Raw genomic sequence first — 19,634 nt, 5'->3', positions numbered from 1 at the left:
ATTTCGTGGGCCTGTTTTTGACAATAAACAAAATTGTTGCTGCTGAACAAGGAACTAACCTGTAACGCGATTCCGAATCACTGATTTCGTGGCCGCTGCGCTGCTGAACAGTGAACCGATTCCAGATTTCTGATTGCTTTGTGTGTGCGCTGCCTGTTAAACCTCTGTCGTCGCTTCGTATTCTATTCCGGATTCCCGCTCATTACATATATACATCAATCACAGATTCACAGATGAAGGCTGATTATTATAATTAGGTTAACAGTTTAGGCCCAATAACAAAAACATATAGTATATAGGATATTTTTTAAAAACTTTGGGCCCTCAAAGTCTTTGGGCCTGGGTCCATTACCCTACTTTCCCACACTTATCACCAGGCCTGTTCCCTACGTTTGGAAACAACGAAACTCCGTAGCTACAGACCCCCGAGCTTGCCAATACACTTCACGAGATCATGTGTTTACTAAAACCTTTTCGTTGACTGTTTCATTTAATATATAAATAACCTTTTGTATAGTATTGTAATTTTTAAAAGTAATGCAAAATTTTGTCGCTTTTTTAAAATGGTGCATCAAAGGTTTATAACCTCATGTTTTCTCCACCCAATTTGAATGAAAAATGACTATTTTTTTTTTACTTTTTAAAACTTATAGAATATTCTTCCTTTAATATTTAATGAAACTTTAAAAAGTAAAGTATACTGATGGTCCCTGTGGTTAATCAAAATTTTGAATTTAGTCCCTAGCTTTTCGAAAGTACATAGATGGTCCCTATAGTTTGCACTTTGTAACACATTTAGTCCTCAATTTTTGCCAAAAGTACACAGTTGGTCCTTATGGTTTGCACTTTGTAACACATTTAGTCCCCAACTTTTAGTCGCTATATGTGTTACAAAGTGCAAACCACAGGGACCATCCATGTACTTTTAACAAAATTTGAGGACTAAACGCGTTGCAGAGTATAAACTACATGAACCATTCGTATACTTTTGAAAAACAAGAGACTAAATCCAAAATTTTGGTTAACCACATAGACCGTACTTTACTCAACTTTAAATATGCATTTTTTACAGAGACCGTACTTTACTCAACTTTAAATATGCATTTTTTTTCAATTTCACCATACCATCACTTCATCGTTACCATTACCATTAATATCACCACCATCATCTTATTGAAATAAGCTTATACTCTTCTAATTCAATTACTAATAGATGTCACAGATTTGTATTTTGTACCGTATATTATTAAGTTGTACCGTACAAGTCTACAATGCAAATTGATAAGAGTTGAGATAGAACATGGGATATAACTTCTGTTACATCCTAATCTGTCCACAATTTCACAGTATTTTGGTTCATGTTGTAAAAGAATACAAGTTAATAATATTGTGCAGACATCATAAGGACCTAAAGCACAACAGTTTTTCAGATCACAGGCGTCGCATATATTTTCTTCATATCTTTGAAACGAGACTACTATGGCACGATTTATCTACCATTCCATTTTCCTTCATTTCCATGTCAGCCGACGAGCTCGGGGGAACATCAATTGCTGGTGAGCAGTTGAAGAATCCATGTGGCTGCACAAACCAATCCAACATCAATCACTATTAGACAGTCCTACAAAGATCAACATTTTTTCGGTACGCCAATTATACATTTCTAGCCACAAGAAGCGTGAATTATTCTGTGTCTACTTTATCTTAACGTATCGAAAAAATGATTTGGTATATACACACATGACCCATTTAAAAAAAATAACACAGATATCCTAGAAGTGGTACGCCAATTATACATTTATAGCCACAAGACGCGTGAATTATTCTGTGTCGACTTTATCTTAACGTATCGAAAAAATGATTTGGTATATACACACATGACCCATTTAAGAAAAATAACATAGATATCCTAGAAGTGGATTGCAGCAATTTTTTTGTACATTTCAAGGCATTTCTCATGACACGTATACATAAAGTAGATACATGAAATGATTCCGCGTATTTCATGGCTTCAGAAACTTCGGTGATATAGACATTGGCATATAAATACACCCAAAAAATGATCATTCTTGTGATTTTCTCATATTGCGGTACTATTATACTTATTGGGGTCAAGTTATTCTACAAAGGCTTCGATTTATAGAGTGACAAGTGCCCAATAACCTAAAACTAAACCCACTACATCACCACCAAAAACCTAAACACCCACCCCCACCCCACCCCACCCCACCACCACCCAAAAACCTACCCCCCCCCCCCCACCAAAAAACCTAAACCACCCCCCCCGGCAAAAAAAAACTATACCTCACCAAAAAAACCCCCAAAAAACCTAAACCCCCACCCCACAAAAACCTAAAAAAAAACTAACCCCCCCCCCCCCCCCCCTCCCCCCAACCCCACCCCACCCCTCAACCTAACCCCCCCCCCCCCCCAAAAAAAAAAAACAAAAAAAAAAAAAAACCTAAAAAAACTAAACACCCACCCCCACCCAAAAACCTAAACCCCCACCCCCTCGGCAAAAAAAAAAAATGTTTTTTTTAGGGTGGGTGAGGGGGGGGGTGGGGGTTTAGGTTTTTGGTGGTGGTGGATGTTTAAGGGTTTTTTTTTTTTTTTTTTTTTTTTTTTTTTTTTGTAGTGGGGTTTTTTTGTGTAGTGGGTTTTTTTAGGTTATTGGACACTTGTCACTCTATAAATCCTTCTTACACTTCTTACAATTAGGATCCTTTGTATTTGATCCTAATCCTATACTTATTATATTAGTTTTATTTATCTGTATGACACCCCCCATGTAGTATAAGTTAAAACTCTAAATAGATTAAATAGAGCTATATAATATGTCGGAAAATAAAATTTAATTGAAGGTTTAATATAGAAATCATGTTGTAAAATATAGTAGAATATTTTTATTATCAACAAAATCTGTTTAAAAATAATGCAAACATTAATAACAAGTCAATATCGTGTTCCTTTTGATGGTACATAACATGTTAAAATCATCTTTATTTTAAATATTCATATTTAATCGAAGAGGTTTGAAAGTCTATTGGTGATTAATCCATAAAAGTAGAGGTTCGATTACAGGGGGTCTCACTGGAAGCAACCTCTCTATTCCTACGGGGTAGAGGTAAGGCTGTCTACATCTTACCCTCCTCAAACCCTACCTTAGCTTACTATTGGTGGGATTTACCGAGTATGATGATGAAGTAAATAGTTGGTAATACGAAGGGCTTTTATGTCCTTTTGCTAAATATAATTAGATAACCATCATGTTAACTAATGCAAAACTAAAATATATTTGTGAAAATTGCAGATAATGCATGATATAATAAAAAAAATGAGAACGGGGTACCATGAGACGGAAGCCAATGTGTTCTACAGGCATAACAGGCCAATCTTCCAGTCGAGGAACATGTGTCACTCCAAATACATACCTGTCAGCATTCAAAAGCATGTGTCAGTGTAAACGAACCGAACGAACACAAACAAGGCCTTGTTCGTGTTCGTTCAGTAAGGTCTAAGGAAATAAACAAGTTCATGAATGCTTACCGAACACAAACAAATGTTCATGAACACAAACAAACGAATGTTATATATAGATTCTAAAACTCAATCAATCAATCATGCCAGTAAAATCCCACAAATAGCGAAGCTATTGGTAGGGTATGGGGAGGGTGGGATGTAGGCACACCTTACCTCTACGGGCTCTACCCCTAGGGATAGAGAGGTTGCTTCCAGTGAGACCCTCGGCTCCAAAACACCCAAGAAAGAAATAAATTGAACATGAGGTATGTGTGTGTATGAAGCTACCAATATAACATGAGTGGTGAAAGGGTACATGGTAAACAAGACAAATATAACAACACAAACAACCTATACACATAGATACATTCTAAAACTAATAACATAAAAAATATGACATAAAAACCTTTAAATGAACTAACATAAATGAGCAAACATAAATGAACAAATTACCAAACTTTCACGAACATATACGAACGAACGCAACATTTGTTCATGTTCGTTTGTTTAACTTATCGAACAAAACTTCTTGTTCGTGTCTATTCATTTATTAAACGAACGGACATAAACAAACTTCCTGCCGAACAGTTCACGAACCGTTTGCTGAACGTTCGGTTTGTTTACAGACCTATATGTCAGTAACTGCGGTAACTTGAATACTAGAAGTGGCAAATGAGTGGGTTGGGTAATGGCCCAAGACGGGCCGCTTTCGGTAGAGGACCGAAACTAGGCGGGTCGGGTTGACCCAGAACTTTTAAAACTAAATATAAACAGTTAACACACAAAACATAGTACAAAACAAGTCATAATCCAATATAAATTACAAAGGGCAGTGGATCATACCAAAGAACCAGATCCGTTTCTTCAAGAGATCGATTTTTCTTAACCCAAGTAGCCAATCCCTCGCCGACACGTGGATTCTGATTAGGGAACTCTCCACCAGGAAACATTTCTTCGGGTTCATATTGTGTGACCCACAAATTGTGCATCAAAAAAGCAGCTCTCCTCAAAAACTTAGCCTCGGCCCCACCTAATGGTAAACAGTTTGATCCAGGTACTAATTTGTAGCCGGTCAATTGACCGGTTCGGTTTACAGTTCTTGTATTCCTGATCTGAATCATGGAACTTGTATCATTCATATTCATAGGCTATAATAAAGTTCACTATATAGGTCACCAAATATGTATCTACTTTCGTTATTTAACTATTAAGTTCGCTATTTAATTTTAGATTCAAAACATAAAATATACTTTGGAAAATGTTTTTTTTTTAATTTTTTTCTCATTATTTTTGAGTAATATGCCATTTTCGTCCTTGAGGTTTAGCCAGTACTTCCGTCCAAAGGTTTGTTTTTCCACATCTGGATCCAAAAGGTTTAAAATCTTGCTATTTTCATCCGGCTCGTTAATTCTATCAATTTTTTCTCCGTTAAGTCAGGGGTATTTTCGTCTTTTTTATTAACTTAAAAGGGCAATTCGGTCTATTTCACTTTATGTACAAGCATTTAGCATAATGTACAAGTATTCAAAAGACCGAATTGCCCTTTAAGTTAACAAAAACGATGAAAATACCCCTGAATTAATTGAGAAAAATGGATGTAGTTAACGAGCCGGGTGAAAATGGCAAGATTTCAAACCTTTTGGATGCAGACGCGAAACAAACAAACCTTTGGATGAAAGTCGCAAAACTGGCTGACCCTCAGGGACGAAAATGGCATTTTACTCTTATTTTTTAATATCACAATTACTTTCTCATGTCACGAGACATCTTTGCACATCTCTTTTTGGGTTATATTGTCTACTAATCTAATCAGATCTTGCCAGACATTTACACACCTAATTATTAGTTTATTAGAACTTACAATACAGATATATCCAAACACTCTCCTATGGTCCATTTTATTATCATTGCTTTATCTAATTCTAAAGTATCTTATCACATAATCAAATTTAAAACACATATTAACCCCTTAAATGTGTGTGTGTGTGTGAGAGAGAGAGAGAGATAGAGAGACTTACAATCCAATGTCGGGCAGATGAAGGATTACAATCACGTATTGCTTCGAGTTCAGATTTCAAGAGTTTTTCTTCAGTGTAGAACGCGTTGTTGTGTACATTTGCATCTCCTGGTCCTTCAACTTTAACATCCACCTCAACCACCTGTAAATTAAAGCAGGTGTTGTTGGGCAATGTGTAATCTAATTCTTTTGAAACGGTCAGGTTGAAGTGTTGAACTGAAACACTTTTTGTCCACAACTTTTACATTTCTCTAAAGAGTGAATTTCAAGGATTGTCCTTTATCTTTATACCCATTTTCATGCGTTGTCCTTTATGTTCAAAATTGACGAGTTTTGTCCTTTATGTTTTCGTATCATTCACGTTTTGTCCTTTAGGCCTAACCCAGTTAGTTTTTTCAGTTAAATTTGGTCATGCACATGAGGGCATTTTTGTCAATTCAAAGGTTGCAGAAGCTTTGAGCTGTAAATCTGCCGTTGAACTTACCTTTGAATTGACAAAAATGCCCTCATGTGCAAAGTATATGACCAAAGTTAACTGAAAAAACTAAATGGGTTAGGCCTAAAGGACAAAACATATATGATATGAAAACATAAAGGACAAAATTCGTCAATTTTGAACATAAAGGGCAGCGCCTGAAAATGGGTATAAAGATAAAGGACAATCCTTGAAATTCACTCTTCTCCAAATGATTAGCGTGTCGATCATGATTTTAAAAATATGCATTTGAATTGGAAATAATCTATAAAATCTTGACAATAAACAATTAAGAAGGTTTTATGCATTAAGAATACACTGTGTGGTTTTCTACCCATTTAAACTGTTTCATTTTAAGCTAATTTCAGGGGCAGTTACAAATACACCCTTCTAAAAGTTTAGAATTTCAATATACATCCTTCTAAATTTCATAATGTTATGTTAAACCTTTCCAAACTCTAAAAACGTCATATTTCTTCATTCCGTACTAAATTAAATAAAATCAGCTACTTGTAAGGCCATGTTTCACTGAATATTATACATTGAGATGATTCACAGTAATAACTGTTAGACATATAATTAAACTTAATTATGCTATTATGTATGTCTAAGTATTATGACTTATATGTTTTCGGTATGTATGATAACTTATATGGTGGTGATAAGCGGGTATGATTTAAACTGCAATGGCAGTTATTCCCGCCAAACAAAACCGCCAAATATCTATGTATATATGTATGATATCCGGCAACATATTCCGGTATCAAGACATATTCTCTTTCTTAAGAATTGTCCACACATTCTCATCATTCACCCTTGATCCTTACTGTTTTCTGCATATCCATTATTGTTAACCATGAATACCGATTCAAGTCATTCACATACTTCCGCTGCAAATGTGCTTGAATCCCAACATAGTGGTATCAGAGCCACGTTGGGAAAGAATGCAGAAATCAAACCGACATCAACAACGATGCCCTGTCAACACTGCATCGATGAAAAAAATGAAAAAGAAAGAAGAATTCCCTGTGTAAGGCTTTGTTACTATTGCCATCAACCAGGCCATCAAATATACTCGTGCAAAGCGAAAGAAAATGATGAAGCCACTGAACTGATTAATCAAGCAATCAATGCCGGAACTCAAAGACAAGATGATGAAGTGGTCTGCCGGAATGAAATGATTGTCACAGGAACAGAGGGTGGCCAGTGGGGAGATATCTGGTATGTAAATCCGACATTTAATCATCACTTTGCCGGAATCTTAAACGTTTTTAAACGTATGGTTGGGGTAGAAACAAAATCGGGAGAGAATAACTTTCTTTTTATCCAGGGAATTGGGGCGGTGGAAATAAGATCCGGTAACGATATGTTACCGATGCAGAGTGTGTTCTATTCACCGGAATTGGACCAAAAAGTATTAAGCCTTGATCAGTTAACGCAGTTAACGCTGCAAGGATATACGGTAAGAAAATCAGGCGATACATGTAAAATTTTTCCAATGTTCTCTGCCCCGGTTGTTAATTCGGTGAATGATGTTAACGGTTTAACCAAGGAAGAAGAACTTGGTTTAAAAGAAAAACAAAAAGTGACAGAATTAAGTGCGGTGAATGAAGAACACAAAGAGAATTATCTAAATTCTTACTTTGAAACTCTGAATCTATCCACTGATGAACCGGATTGGAGCCAAATGATTATCCGGGCCGTGGAATTTCATGATTTCACCGACTGCAAGTCCCTGTTAGATATGATAGACGACAGAGAGTTTGTATTTAAATACAAACATGAATTGGAGGGAAAGTTTGAAGAGATGCTGACATGGTTTCTAAATGTCAAACTGGGAATCTCTTCAAGGCCGATCCCACCCTTCGCATCAGATAACAGGAAGGTAGATCTACTGGGTCTGTATGTGGTAGTAGAACGTGATGGTGGCTACCGGAATGTCACAAATGATAATCTATGGCCGGTAGTTGCGAAAGACATGGGGTACGAGTATCATGACGGCGAGTTCATGAGGATTATTTATGCTATAAGTTCAAGGGAGTGCAGGAAAAGGTGATCGACAAACAGGTGATCGATAGCAATGCGAGACCATCGGAAATCAGCCATGAAAGGAGGAGTGACGATGATGTGCAAGATGAAGAAGCTTATCAACATTATGCCCTATTCGCTGGAAATGACTGGGAAGGTGTGATGAAGATGCAGAAGAAACGACGCAGATTCGACTTCAATCAAGCAAGAAAGGCCGTTGATGAAGCTAACCGGAGTGTGTTGATGTATGCTGCAAAGCATAATCAAGTTTAAGGGGGTTGTGTTAGACATATAATTAAACTTAATTATGCTATTACGTATGTCTACGTATTATGACTTATATGTTTTCGGTATGTATGATAACTTATATGGTGGTGATAAGCGGGTATGATTTAAACTGCAATGGCAGTTATTCCCGCCAAACAAAACCGCCAAATATCTATGTATATATGTATGATATCCGGCAACATATTCCGGTATCAAGACATATTCTGTTTCTTAAGAATTGTCCACACATTCTCATCATTCACCCTTTGATCCTTACTGTTTTCTGCATATCCATTATTGTTAACCATGAATACCGATTCAAGTCATTCACATACTTCCGCTGCAAATGTGCTTTGAATCCCAACAATAACATTGTTTTCCTATTTATTTATTCAGTGAAAGGACTGTTACAACTTACAAGTAACTGATATTGTATTTGACTTACTATCAAATGGTGAATATAATAGTTTCAGTGTTTTGAAAGGGTAAATATGATATTAAGATATATAAAGGTGATGTATCCGGATCAACCCCTTCACCTTTTCCATTTCAAAAAAAGGCATTTCGAGTAAATTACAGAGACTAAGAATGGTAACCTGATTGTGGGATTCACCGGGCTTACAGTCAACAGACATATCCATTCTAGCAACAAAGAAGTGTTGATGAACAGGAGCATAGAGTCCAGGTGCAATTGTAGTCCCGTATTTTCTAGATTCACCAGGTTGTAAAGCTCCTAAGCTAAGAATTCCGGTTAGTTTCACCTCCGCTTCTATTTTTCCATCCTGCAAGAAGATTTTTTACATGATTATTCCTAAAATTTATATGCATAACTCACGTACGTCAACAAGCTTTTATATAAAGTAGAGAGTGAATTTCAAAGATTGTCCTTTATCTTTGTACCCATTTTCAAGCGTTGTCCTTTATGTTCAAACTTGACGAGTTTTGTCCTTTATGTTTTCATATCATACACGTTTTGTCCTTTAGGCCTAACACAGTTAGTTTTTTCAGTTAAATTTGGTCATGTGTTTTGCACATGAGGGCATTTTTATCAATTCAAAGGTTGTAGAAGCTTTGAGCTGTAACTCTACCGTTGAACTTACCTTTGAATTGACAAAAATGCCCTCATGTGCAAAGCATATGACCAAATTTAACTGAAAAAACTAACTGAGTTAGGCCTAAAGGACAAAACGTGTATTATATGAAAACATAAAGGACAAAACTCGTCAATTTTGAACATAAAGGACAACGACTGAAAATGGATATAAAGATAAAGGACAATCATTGAAATTCACTCTAAAGTAGAGGTGGAAAGATGTGCGAGATGAGTGATAACCATATAGGAGCGTAAACGTTTAATGCAATTATAATACACTGAGACTTTTAGCCAGTTTGTTCTGTTTCCCATTGAGCGATTTTTTAACCATTTGACCATTCAGAAAAAAAAAACGAATCGATCAATTTATAGGTAAATGGGTCAAAATGTCCCCCTCTAGATATGGAAGTTTAATCAGTTACTAAGAGGTTGAAAGGACAGAAAAAATACCTGATAAAAATACCAGTAAAAGCCGTATTCATAGTTGGCAACAGTACATATAAAAGACACTACTAGCCTTCTGGACCGTCTTACTTCAGCTAAACCGGTTCTCCAATCATGATGCTTCCACAATATCCCGTCATCTTCTTCATGTAAACAAACACAATCTTCAATTGTTTCCACACCCCCCGTGAAATTTGTTAAGTGTGCGTCAAAATACTTGACGTACCCCAAACAATCACAGCCCTGTAACATTGATCGGTGCATTTTAGGTAGACTCTAGTTCATATTAATTATAATTAAAATGCATTGATATTTGCTAAAATTATGGTTCTTTGATGTGGTTTTATTATCATACGGGTTAAGGTGGAAACGAGTTATAATGATCAAATTAAAGATAAAAATAGATATTAATAATTAGCCACCAAAAAAGTAAAACTACTAATATTAAGTAATATTCATATTAGATATTTTATGTATATAAATAATATAAATCAAATGATTTGTTGTGATGTAATTTAAACAAAGAAAACTAAAATTAACATATGACACTTTTGTGCAGGTATTCGATGTCAATTAATTTGACATATGGGCATGGGCTAACTGGCAATATAGATGAAAGTGGGGAATTTATTAAGAGGCATCATCTTTATTTTATTGCGACAAAAATCGGAAGTCAAGGGGACAATTAGAAGCGGCACATGCAAGGATTTTGGAGGAGATTTTTGGGCCGACATCATCATTGAGGGACACAACTATTGGGCCGCAGTTGGGCTTGGCAAACTTATTACGTGAACAAGAGGATTTATTATAAAAGATACTCATCAGCCGTCAATACGGGGGAGGGGGATCACGATATCATTCTGATTCGCAGCCGTCATACGAAAGGCACAGGAGCATTGTTCATCATTATTCAAGCTTTTCAATGAAGTCCGAACGATTCGGGATGACAACCGGTGCCGTGAAGACAAGCATGTGCGGCTAAACTCCTTGTGACTTCTACCCGGATGAACTTTTACTTTGTTTTGCATTGAACTTTGCTTACGGATTCTTGTAACTGGTACAGCTTGACCACTTGTGTTGGATTATTAGTAAACGTTTCTTGTGTTTGAATTACTTGTCATTTATTAAGCGTATTGGCAACTTTCTTGCGTTGTTAGCGGGTTGGTAAATCGGTGGGTAGTTGATACAATCAAACGGGTTATTAGGTTGCATAGTGAATCTTAAAAACTATCCCTATTAACTAATCAAGTTCATTAATTCCAAGGCCATGTCTATGTGGTGTTTTGAATCGGTAAACAGGTTTTTATGTTAAACGGGTAATTGGGATTCCGGGTGGAGGTTACTTCTTCTTAATATTGATAACACTTTTCGTGACAAATTGTGTTTTCTTTTAAATCTACAAACAAACCCCCAATTTAGATAATTTAGTTTTAATTAATTTCTTTAACGCTAACCACAAATTCCCCGTGGATACGATACCCTACTTACGCTATTTACGTAGTTTAATTAGGTTTTTGATTGACTCTGACGACAGTCATCAAACATGCATACGCGTTGACAAAAATTATATTTTTTATGGATATGTGGTTCATGTAGAATAACTAGTTGGTGCCCCGCCCGCGTTGCGGGGCGATGACCGAATAATGAGCGAGTGTTAGTCAACTCATTGACACGGAAAACAATTAAATCGAGTCAACCAATTAAAACAAAACACTTTTCTAGTTTTGATAAAAAAAAAAAAACTAAAACAATGGGAATATTGTAATTTTTAACCGAGGGAAAGTTGTATTTTTTGACTGGGGTAAAATCGTTATTTGACAAAAGCTAAAGTAATGGCAGTACTGTAAATTTGAACCTGGGGCAAAATTGTAAATTTTCACAGGGGCAAATTCGTAATTTTTAATTTGCAGTAACAACGTAATATAAATTTGAACTAAGGGCACAATCATAATTTTAAGCTTGAGGCAAAAGCACATTTTTATTTTGAACCGAGCGCAAAATCGTAATTTTTAAACTGGGAAAATCATATTTTTGAACAGAGGGCAAAATCGTAATTTTTAAACTGGGAAAATCACATTTTTGAACAGAGGGCAAAATCGTAATTTTTAAGTAGGGGCAAAATAAAAATTTTATTTTAAACTGGGGCGAAAAGGTAATTCTGAGCTGAGGGCAAAACCACAATTTTATTTTGAATGGAGGGAAAAAATCGGTAATTTTGAGCTGGGGACAAAAGCGTAATTTTATTTTGAGCTGGGGGCAAAACCGTAATTTTAAATAGGGACAAAAACGTCATTTTAGAATAGATATAAAATATTAAACTGGTTGGTCCAATGGGAGAGTACCAGGCAAAGTCGTAATTTTGAATTGGGGGCAAGATGGTAATTTTGAGATGGGGACAAAGAGCGTAATTTTATTTTTAGCTGGGGGTAAAAACGTAATTTTAAAATGAATATAAAACAATAACGTGTTGGTCCAATGGGGGAGTGCCAGGCAGCTGCCTGGCACTATTACCCCATCTTACATTTGTACTGCCTGGCACTATTCCCCCATCTTACATTTGTATAAGTAGTCAATGGCTATATTAGGAAAACAATAGAGGTAAAAATGGGCAAGTTGGATAAAGTTGGTTCAAAATGGTTATTTTTGTTACGGGCAAGGTAGGTCAGGTTGAGTTGACCTGAAAGCCCGATACACAATATCCAAAACTGGCTTTTTTTTTTTTTTTTTTTTTTTTTTTTTTTTTTTTTTTTTTTACAAATAGTTAGTGCTAAATAGGATTATAGATATATGGTATTTCAATAATAATCATTCTTAAATAAAATGTTTCAAGCGGTGTTGTGCATTATTAATACACTTGTGGAGACTTCCAACCAGTCCAACACCTTTGACCTCTTTCCTTTTAAGATTTTAATTTAAATTTGACACTTCAGAAATAAAAAACACCCCAAATCAACCCGTTCACTTAGAGACGGTAATTCTCAACACAACACAAAGTAAATGGGTTATAGTTGAGCTAAACGGTGTCAAGTCACATAGACAGAATCGATCCGGCGGTTTGTATAGCGGTTCGTATTACCATACTTTGAAACCGGGTTTTTTTGTCCCAAGCCGGTTTATAAACCGAACCGAATCAGTTTAACTGGTTTTGGGTTTGAACCTTAGAATCCGGTTTGAAAAAAAAACGGTTTGTTTACAACATAAAAAACCGGTTCGGTTTGTACACCTCTAGTAGACAGCTAAGTTGTTTAATAAACGAGCTGGGTTCGGGTTGACTGATCAACCTGTTTCCAACTTGCCAACCCGTTTACGATTAGAATTAAAATATAAAAAGGACTAAATTTAATTCAACCCGCCAATCCGTTGACTTGACCAGCCCGTTTACAACTCATATAACCCGTCAGCTGATATAACATGTTTAGATAATCTTTGGGTTGCACGTGTCTGGGTTAGGGGCTTTGACACAGTAACCGCCAACCCGAACGCTATACAAATTGCCACCCGTACATTCAAGGCGCCATCTCTAATGATTAAAATAGAAAGAAGACAAAATACAAGATTGAAATAACAACAAGCAATCTAAAATGTGGGCTTACCTTTTTAAGAGAATGGGCGTTTTTACCGAGTCCATCTTCCCCTGCATCAAATGCGTTCTTTCTGTAATGAGGATCATTGGGGTCACCATAAGGGACCACCATTTCTACAAAGCTTAATCTGTGGGCCACAGGCCTCCGACCTCGGTTACCGTCAACATATGCGACAGAATAAATGACCAAACCCTCCCTAGGAGTGAATCCAATACGGAAATTCCACTGCCAACAATTAACACACGAGAGGTTAATCCTAACAAGTTTGTAAACACAAACAGAATTAATCGAGATAGAAAAATGGGCTGGCTCGGTAATGGGGCAAAATTGACCCGTTTATTTGTAAACGGGTCAATATATCCACCTCTTATTTCATCATTTGTCTAATTTCTCAATGGCTGGGGCGGGTGGTAGAGGAGGTTTTATACATTTTGCATACACTGTGGGTGGATTTCGACCCATTTAACTCTTCTGGAAGGTTAACGTACAATAGCCACTTAACGTGCGATGGTACGAGAGTGAATTACGCATGTTCATTTTTAAAATACGCACGTTATAATACATAATTACGCACGTTATTTGCATAATTACGCATGGGTTCGGTTAAACCATAATTACGCACGTTATTTGCATAATTACGCATGCGTTGAGTTAACCTTAATTACGCACGTTACTTGCATAATTACGCACGTTATTTTTCGTTCGCGTACCATCGCACATTCGCCCGTTAAGACCCTTTTGCATTTAAACCTTTCACTCAACATATCCCAGTTTGGATAAACTTCTACATTGTAATCATTTGACCCATTAACTAAGTATAACTAGAATCGATCCGTTGTTTTATACGGGCGAAACTGCCACCATTAAGAAGACCAAATTAACAGTACAGAGTACAGACCTTCTGCCATTGTACAAAATGGCCATTAACGCGAAAGCTAGGGCCATCGGGTTGAACAATGTTTAGTGGTTTCACATCACTTCGATCTACACCGCCTCTTGTTTCGCCAGCTGTGTAATTTCTCAATGGATCGGCTGGCGGTAGAGGGACGAGTTTCCTGTCTTTGAATTCTATCACCACCATATTTTGCATATCGACTAAAACATCAATTCCCTCAACTGGGCGGGCATAACCGTTTTCCATGGGACAGTCACTTTCTGTTCTACAGAAAATAAGCGGTTTTGCTAGTCTACGGTTAGGAGCATCAGCTTCACTATGGTAACCAACACACCTGGAAAATAAAATTGACATACTACACATTAGCATACAATAATACCAACATTAAAACATTTGGGATAATGTATGTGGAGGAAATCTAGGTATTTAACTTTTTTTCTATAAGGTATGTATCTGGATTCATTTATATCAACTTTTAGTATAATAATGAAAGACCCATAGGGTACAAAGGGTATAATTACAAAGAAGATCTGATCAAATCATACATCCTGACTATGGTAATGATAATCACAATATCATCATCATCATCATCATCATCATACTCGGTATATCCCACCAATAGCAAAGCTAAGGTAGGATCTGAGGAGGGTGAGATGTAGACAGCCTTACCTCTACCTTGTAGGAATAGAGAGGCTGCTTCCAATGAGACCCCCGGCCCGATTGTAGTTTTGCATCAAGCCTTGGACAAAGGCAAAGTTGTTGATAGCGCATAGCGACAAATAGCGACAAGGCACCTATAGGCTACGTAGCCAATAGCGACAAATAGCGACGGCTATTTTATAAATAGCGATTACACTAGAAAAAGAATTTTGAAAATTTTTATATGTATATTACATCAAAATACCCTTGTATATATGCTATTTTACATGTATATTTAACAAAAACCTATAAATCCAGCTATTTTATAGCTATATCTAATTGCTATTTACATAAAAAAAATATAATCGCTATCATCGCTATTTGTCGCTATGACCCATATAGCGACACTATGTCGCATGGCTACATAGCGCGCTATAGCGGTCGCTATAGCCGCTATTAACAACTATGTACAAAGGCACATAACACTCAGCAATTGAGACAAACGCCGATTAGTGCATGTACCCCCTTGTCTTTCGGCTATCAACGCCACCACATGATGCATGATTAACCATCCCCCTCTTTTAACGTTATTTTCACGAAATTAGTAAAATAACGTTAAAATTAGTGCACTTTCACTTTTGCCTCCCGAGCGCCCACACATACATACATTATATGAGCATACCGCAAGCGGGGCGTAAAAACATTAAATCTTCTCTAGTCTACACAATAAAGCCTAACTAATATCTTAGCCAAAAAACATGTGTAGTGACAAAGATGCCCTAAAAAATTATGAAAGAGAAAAATATATTTGATGAGATGGCAACATGTTATTGGTTAAATTTTGCTACTTTCTGGAAAAAGTTCAGGCGTTTTCGTCATTCAGCATGTTTTTGGTCTTACAAACCAGGAAAAGACAAATGATTTCAATGCATGACCATGAAATAAATATAGAGTCCTCTATGGTAAGATAAGCTTGTTGAATGTTAAGTAAGCGAACGTATCTTCTAAGGCAACTATATAATTCAAATATCATCTAAAGAGAACTACTAAATGTAAAGTGAATGGGTAAAATATCTGATAAACTCCAAAGGAGGTGGAACTCTCAATATATACAGACAAGAAAACCTAGAGCAGCCGAACTTGGGACCATGGGCTAAATACAATATATACAATTAACACTAACAAATCCAAAATATAGAGTCTAGTATGGTCAAAATTGGTTAAATTATAGAGAAAAGTCAATGCTGACAAGGCATAGGAGCATATAATATTTTTCACATATGGTATGAAATTGAGAATATATGTAAGGACATACCAGGGATCTACCATCACAAGGTCCATATCTTCAATACCCCTCCTCTTCATGGCCTCCCTAAATGGAGGGAAGTCCTTTACAATGGCTTCGCATTCTGCATATTCTACTGCATCCTGTTTAAAGTGGCAGACAGTAAATATAACAGAGATTGAAGAAAATGAAACATTGAAAGAGATACAATGAAGTATGTGATCTTCTTAAGATGAAAATAATTGCATTTGACACATGAAGACGACTAGTTTTTTTTTTTTTTTTTTTTTTTTTTTGCAAATAAGATATTTCATTTCAATCATCAGGGCAAATTACATAAGGATAGCAGGTAGACGAGCAACAATAACAAACGACTAGTCAAATGCCAAATAAACAGTTTCTTAAAAGTAGTTGATAACACTTCTGCATCATTAAAATCCATATCTATAGAATTAGAATCAATCATAATGTTACCATATTTTGTTTCTCAGTAAATAACTAGATATCATAAGTGTTTTAGAATCCTGAAAAGGTTTTTTCCAGCAAAAATACTATTGTTCTATCACTTTTGTCCTGTTTTAGACATCATATTCCATTGTGTATGTCTGAGTCTTTATAAGATGTCTTTTTGTCATGTTCGGGTCATTATAGAGTATTTTAATGATTTGGGACAAACTTTTACATCAATTCATCAAGTCCATGTAATGACCCAAACGGGTAGAAACATCCCCTAATCACCCTAACATGAAGAAAAGCATCATTTAATGACTCAAATGTACAAAAAAAATACAATGACTAAAATGAGACAGAATTGAAAGTGCATTGGTATGTTATACACACACACACACACAAAAGAACAAAAAAAAAACTAATGAAGACCTTCATTCATAGTGATAAGAGTGCCTGCTAGCAGATATTTCCTTGAGGTCACAAAGTCAGTCATCCAGTAACAAATTTATGTGTTTAATAACGGAGTTTTACCGATATAAATAATAAGAAATTTTAACCATAAACAACCACCCACCCACCTAAAGCTGGTTAGTGTTGCATTATTAAATGCTACTCATATAAGATTAATTCTTAACCATAATCACCAACCACCAAATACTGTTACATAAAATTGGTTGTTAATCATAGCCCTAAGGGCTATGTTTAGCATTTTACATAAAAGGACAAGAGAAAGATCTTTTAAAGCCAATGAACGAAAATAAAGTTTATAAGACTTATAATGAAAAGTTCCATACCATTGGAGGTTGTACATCAGGCACCACTTTAGAAGAAATAACTTTCCCTCTATGGTGACCACCACGAGTCAAAGCATGAACTTCTGATAGCTCAACAATCCATACGCTAGTTTCATTCGACTTCTTATTATAAACAATAAGTCTAGCTTGTCGAGGTGGAAGTTTAGTTGGGATTATGGGACCTCCCTTTGTTCTAGGTAGTAACGACGGTTGAAAAGGTGGAAAAAAATATGCATCCGCTAATGCAACCACACTTTTTGCTGGTTCCACAAGTACCACCTCTATAAACCGCATGCTATCTCTTACCTATATATGCCGTTATAAAATTAAGATTCCAATTTATGTTTACGAAGAGAACTTTACAGGATAAAAAGTTATGAATGTGTCACAATTATTAACCTCTGGTGTTGCTCCTGCAGCTCTAACGGTTGCCACTGCTATGGAAATTTCAGCAGCCGCTAGAGGATCGAGTGGATGGCGAGTTTGTGCTTTAACCATACTGGTCGGCCCAGGTCCTGAAGGAACAAGTTTCAGTCAACACTAGAAACTGATTATCCGGTTACACAAAACAATATGTTTACCACAAAAACCATTTTTAACTAAATGAGCATTGATCTGATTTAAAACCACAAAAACCATTATCAAAATCACTATGATACTGCTTGTTATTATTAAACTGTATGACCAACCATAGATGATACTATAATTTATCTATATAAATTATTGGTGTGCTGGCATGATGTTATGATACCAAAAGATCAGACAAAGCATATTAGAATCAAAAATTCAAAATCATCATAAATATATGGGATAATTACTAAAACAGTCAAAGTGGACCAAAAATATTCAGAAACAGCCATGGAAATTAGCCTTCACCAAAGTAATCACCCCTCATTTCCTCCAATCAAAAGCCGCCACATCAGCTCAACCAGCTGAGACAGCTAGGATTTAGCCTACACATTTAGGTATAAAAGCGCCGGCTAAGACCGCATGTTTGGTAAAAAGCGCCGACCAAGCTTGCGCGCGTTTGGTGAAAACGCCTGCTATGCCTAGTCAGTGTCTATTTTCGAAGTTTCCAGGTCAACTTTGAATGTTTTTGTAATTCTCCTAAATATACATATCACAACAATAGTCAAATGTTAGTGTATCCAGTGGTCAAACAAATCTATGACGTCAATTCCATAACCACAAACCGTCGATCTGTACCTATAACTCTATATTTCAACATCAACAACAATATATGAATCTATAAGCATCAGATTGTGTTTAAAACCTAAAAACTACTGTTACTTATCAAATTGTTACCTAATTCTCATGAACAAATCGGAGATACTAACCTAAACTAATCAAGTCAATTGTAACAGCTATATATCAACATCAACAACATATATGAATCTATAAGCATCAGATTGTGTTTAAAACCTAAAAACTACGGTCACTTGTCAAATTGTTACCTAATTCTCACGAACAAATCGGATGATTAATATAAAACAAACCTAAACTAATCAACTCAAATTGTAACAGCTATATTTTAACAACAACAACAGTATATGAATCTATAATCATCAGATTGTGTTCAAAACCTAAAAACTACAGTTACTTATCAAACTGTTACCTAATTCTCACGAACAAATCGGAGATCATGAATTCATGACTAATATACAACTAACCTAAACGAATCAAGTCAAATTGTAACAGAAATCAGTTAAACAGTTAATCGAGTGAGTTGTAACTTGTACCTTTAGCAGCAGCGGAAGCAGCGGAAGTTTGAGCAACGACAGGACGAGTAGAGTTATCGACGGAAGCAGCAGTACCGCGGAGGCGAATCTGATCGCCGACGGACGGATCGGTGGTCCAGTCCTGAACAACATCGGCGGTGGCGGAGGAGGAGGAAGTGGCTTCACGGCGGAGAAGTGGTGGCGGTTTATCGGAAGTTGAGGCCATTGCTGAGGGTTATGGTTCTCACTGTAACCGCCGTATAGTCAGTTAGTCACTACTACTGTGGTAGTGATACACACTGGTATATAGCAACAGCACAACAAACAGTCGATATATATATATGTGTGTGTATGTATACGTTTCTGAATATAATGATAATTCAGAAAGCTTCTGTAAAGAAGAGGATGATTGAGGTAGTGACTGGT

General features: G+C 36.3%; 1 protein-coding gene across 1 annotated transcript; it reads right to left on the bottom strand.

The window, feature by feature from the left end:
- Positions 1-1,221: 1,221 nt before the first annotated feature.
- Positions 1,222-19,634, bottom strand: LOC110921520 (copper methylamine oxidase). Its single transcript, XM_022165858.1, has 12 exons — positions 19,230-19,634; positions 17,890-18,005; positions 17,491-17,796; positions 16,277-16,389; positions 14,326-14,656; positions 13,437-13,652; positions 9,850-10,086; positions 8,903-9,088; positions 5,538-5,678; positions 4,363-4,631; positions 3,350-3,431; positions 1,222-1,581 (listed from the first exon to the last, which is right to left on the bottom strand). Exons 1-12 carry the CDS (start codon positions 19,432-19,434, stop codon positions 1,456-1,458), a joined length of 2,328 nt encoding a protein of 775 aa, XP_022021550.1. The 5' UTR covers positions 19,435-19,634; the 3' UTR covers positions 1,222-1,455.

Source organism: Helianthus annuus, chromosome 17 (genome assembly GCF_002127325.2).
Source record: "Helianthus annuus cultivar XRQ/B chromosome 17, HanXRQr2.0-SUNRISE, whole genome shotgun sequence".
NCBI classification, from domain to species: domain Eukaryota; kingdom Viridiplantae; phylum Streptophyta; class Magnoliopsida; order Asterales; family Asteraceae; genus Helianthus; species Helianthus annuus.
Note: the sequence above shows the minus strand (reverse complement) of the source record. Positions and strands in the feature narration are given on the sequence as shown.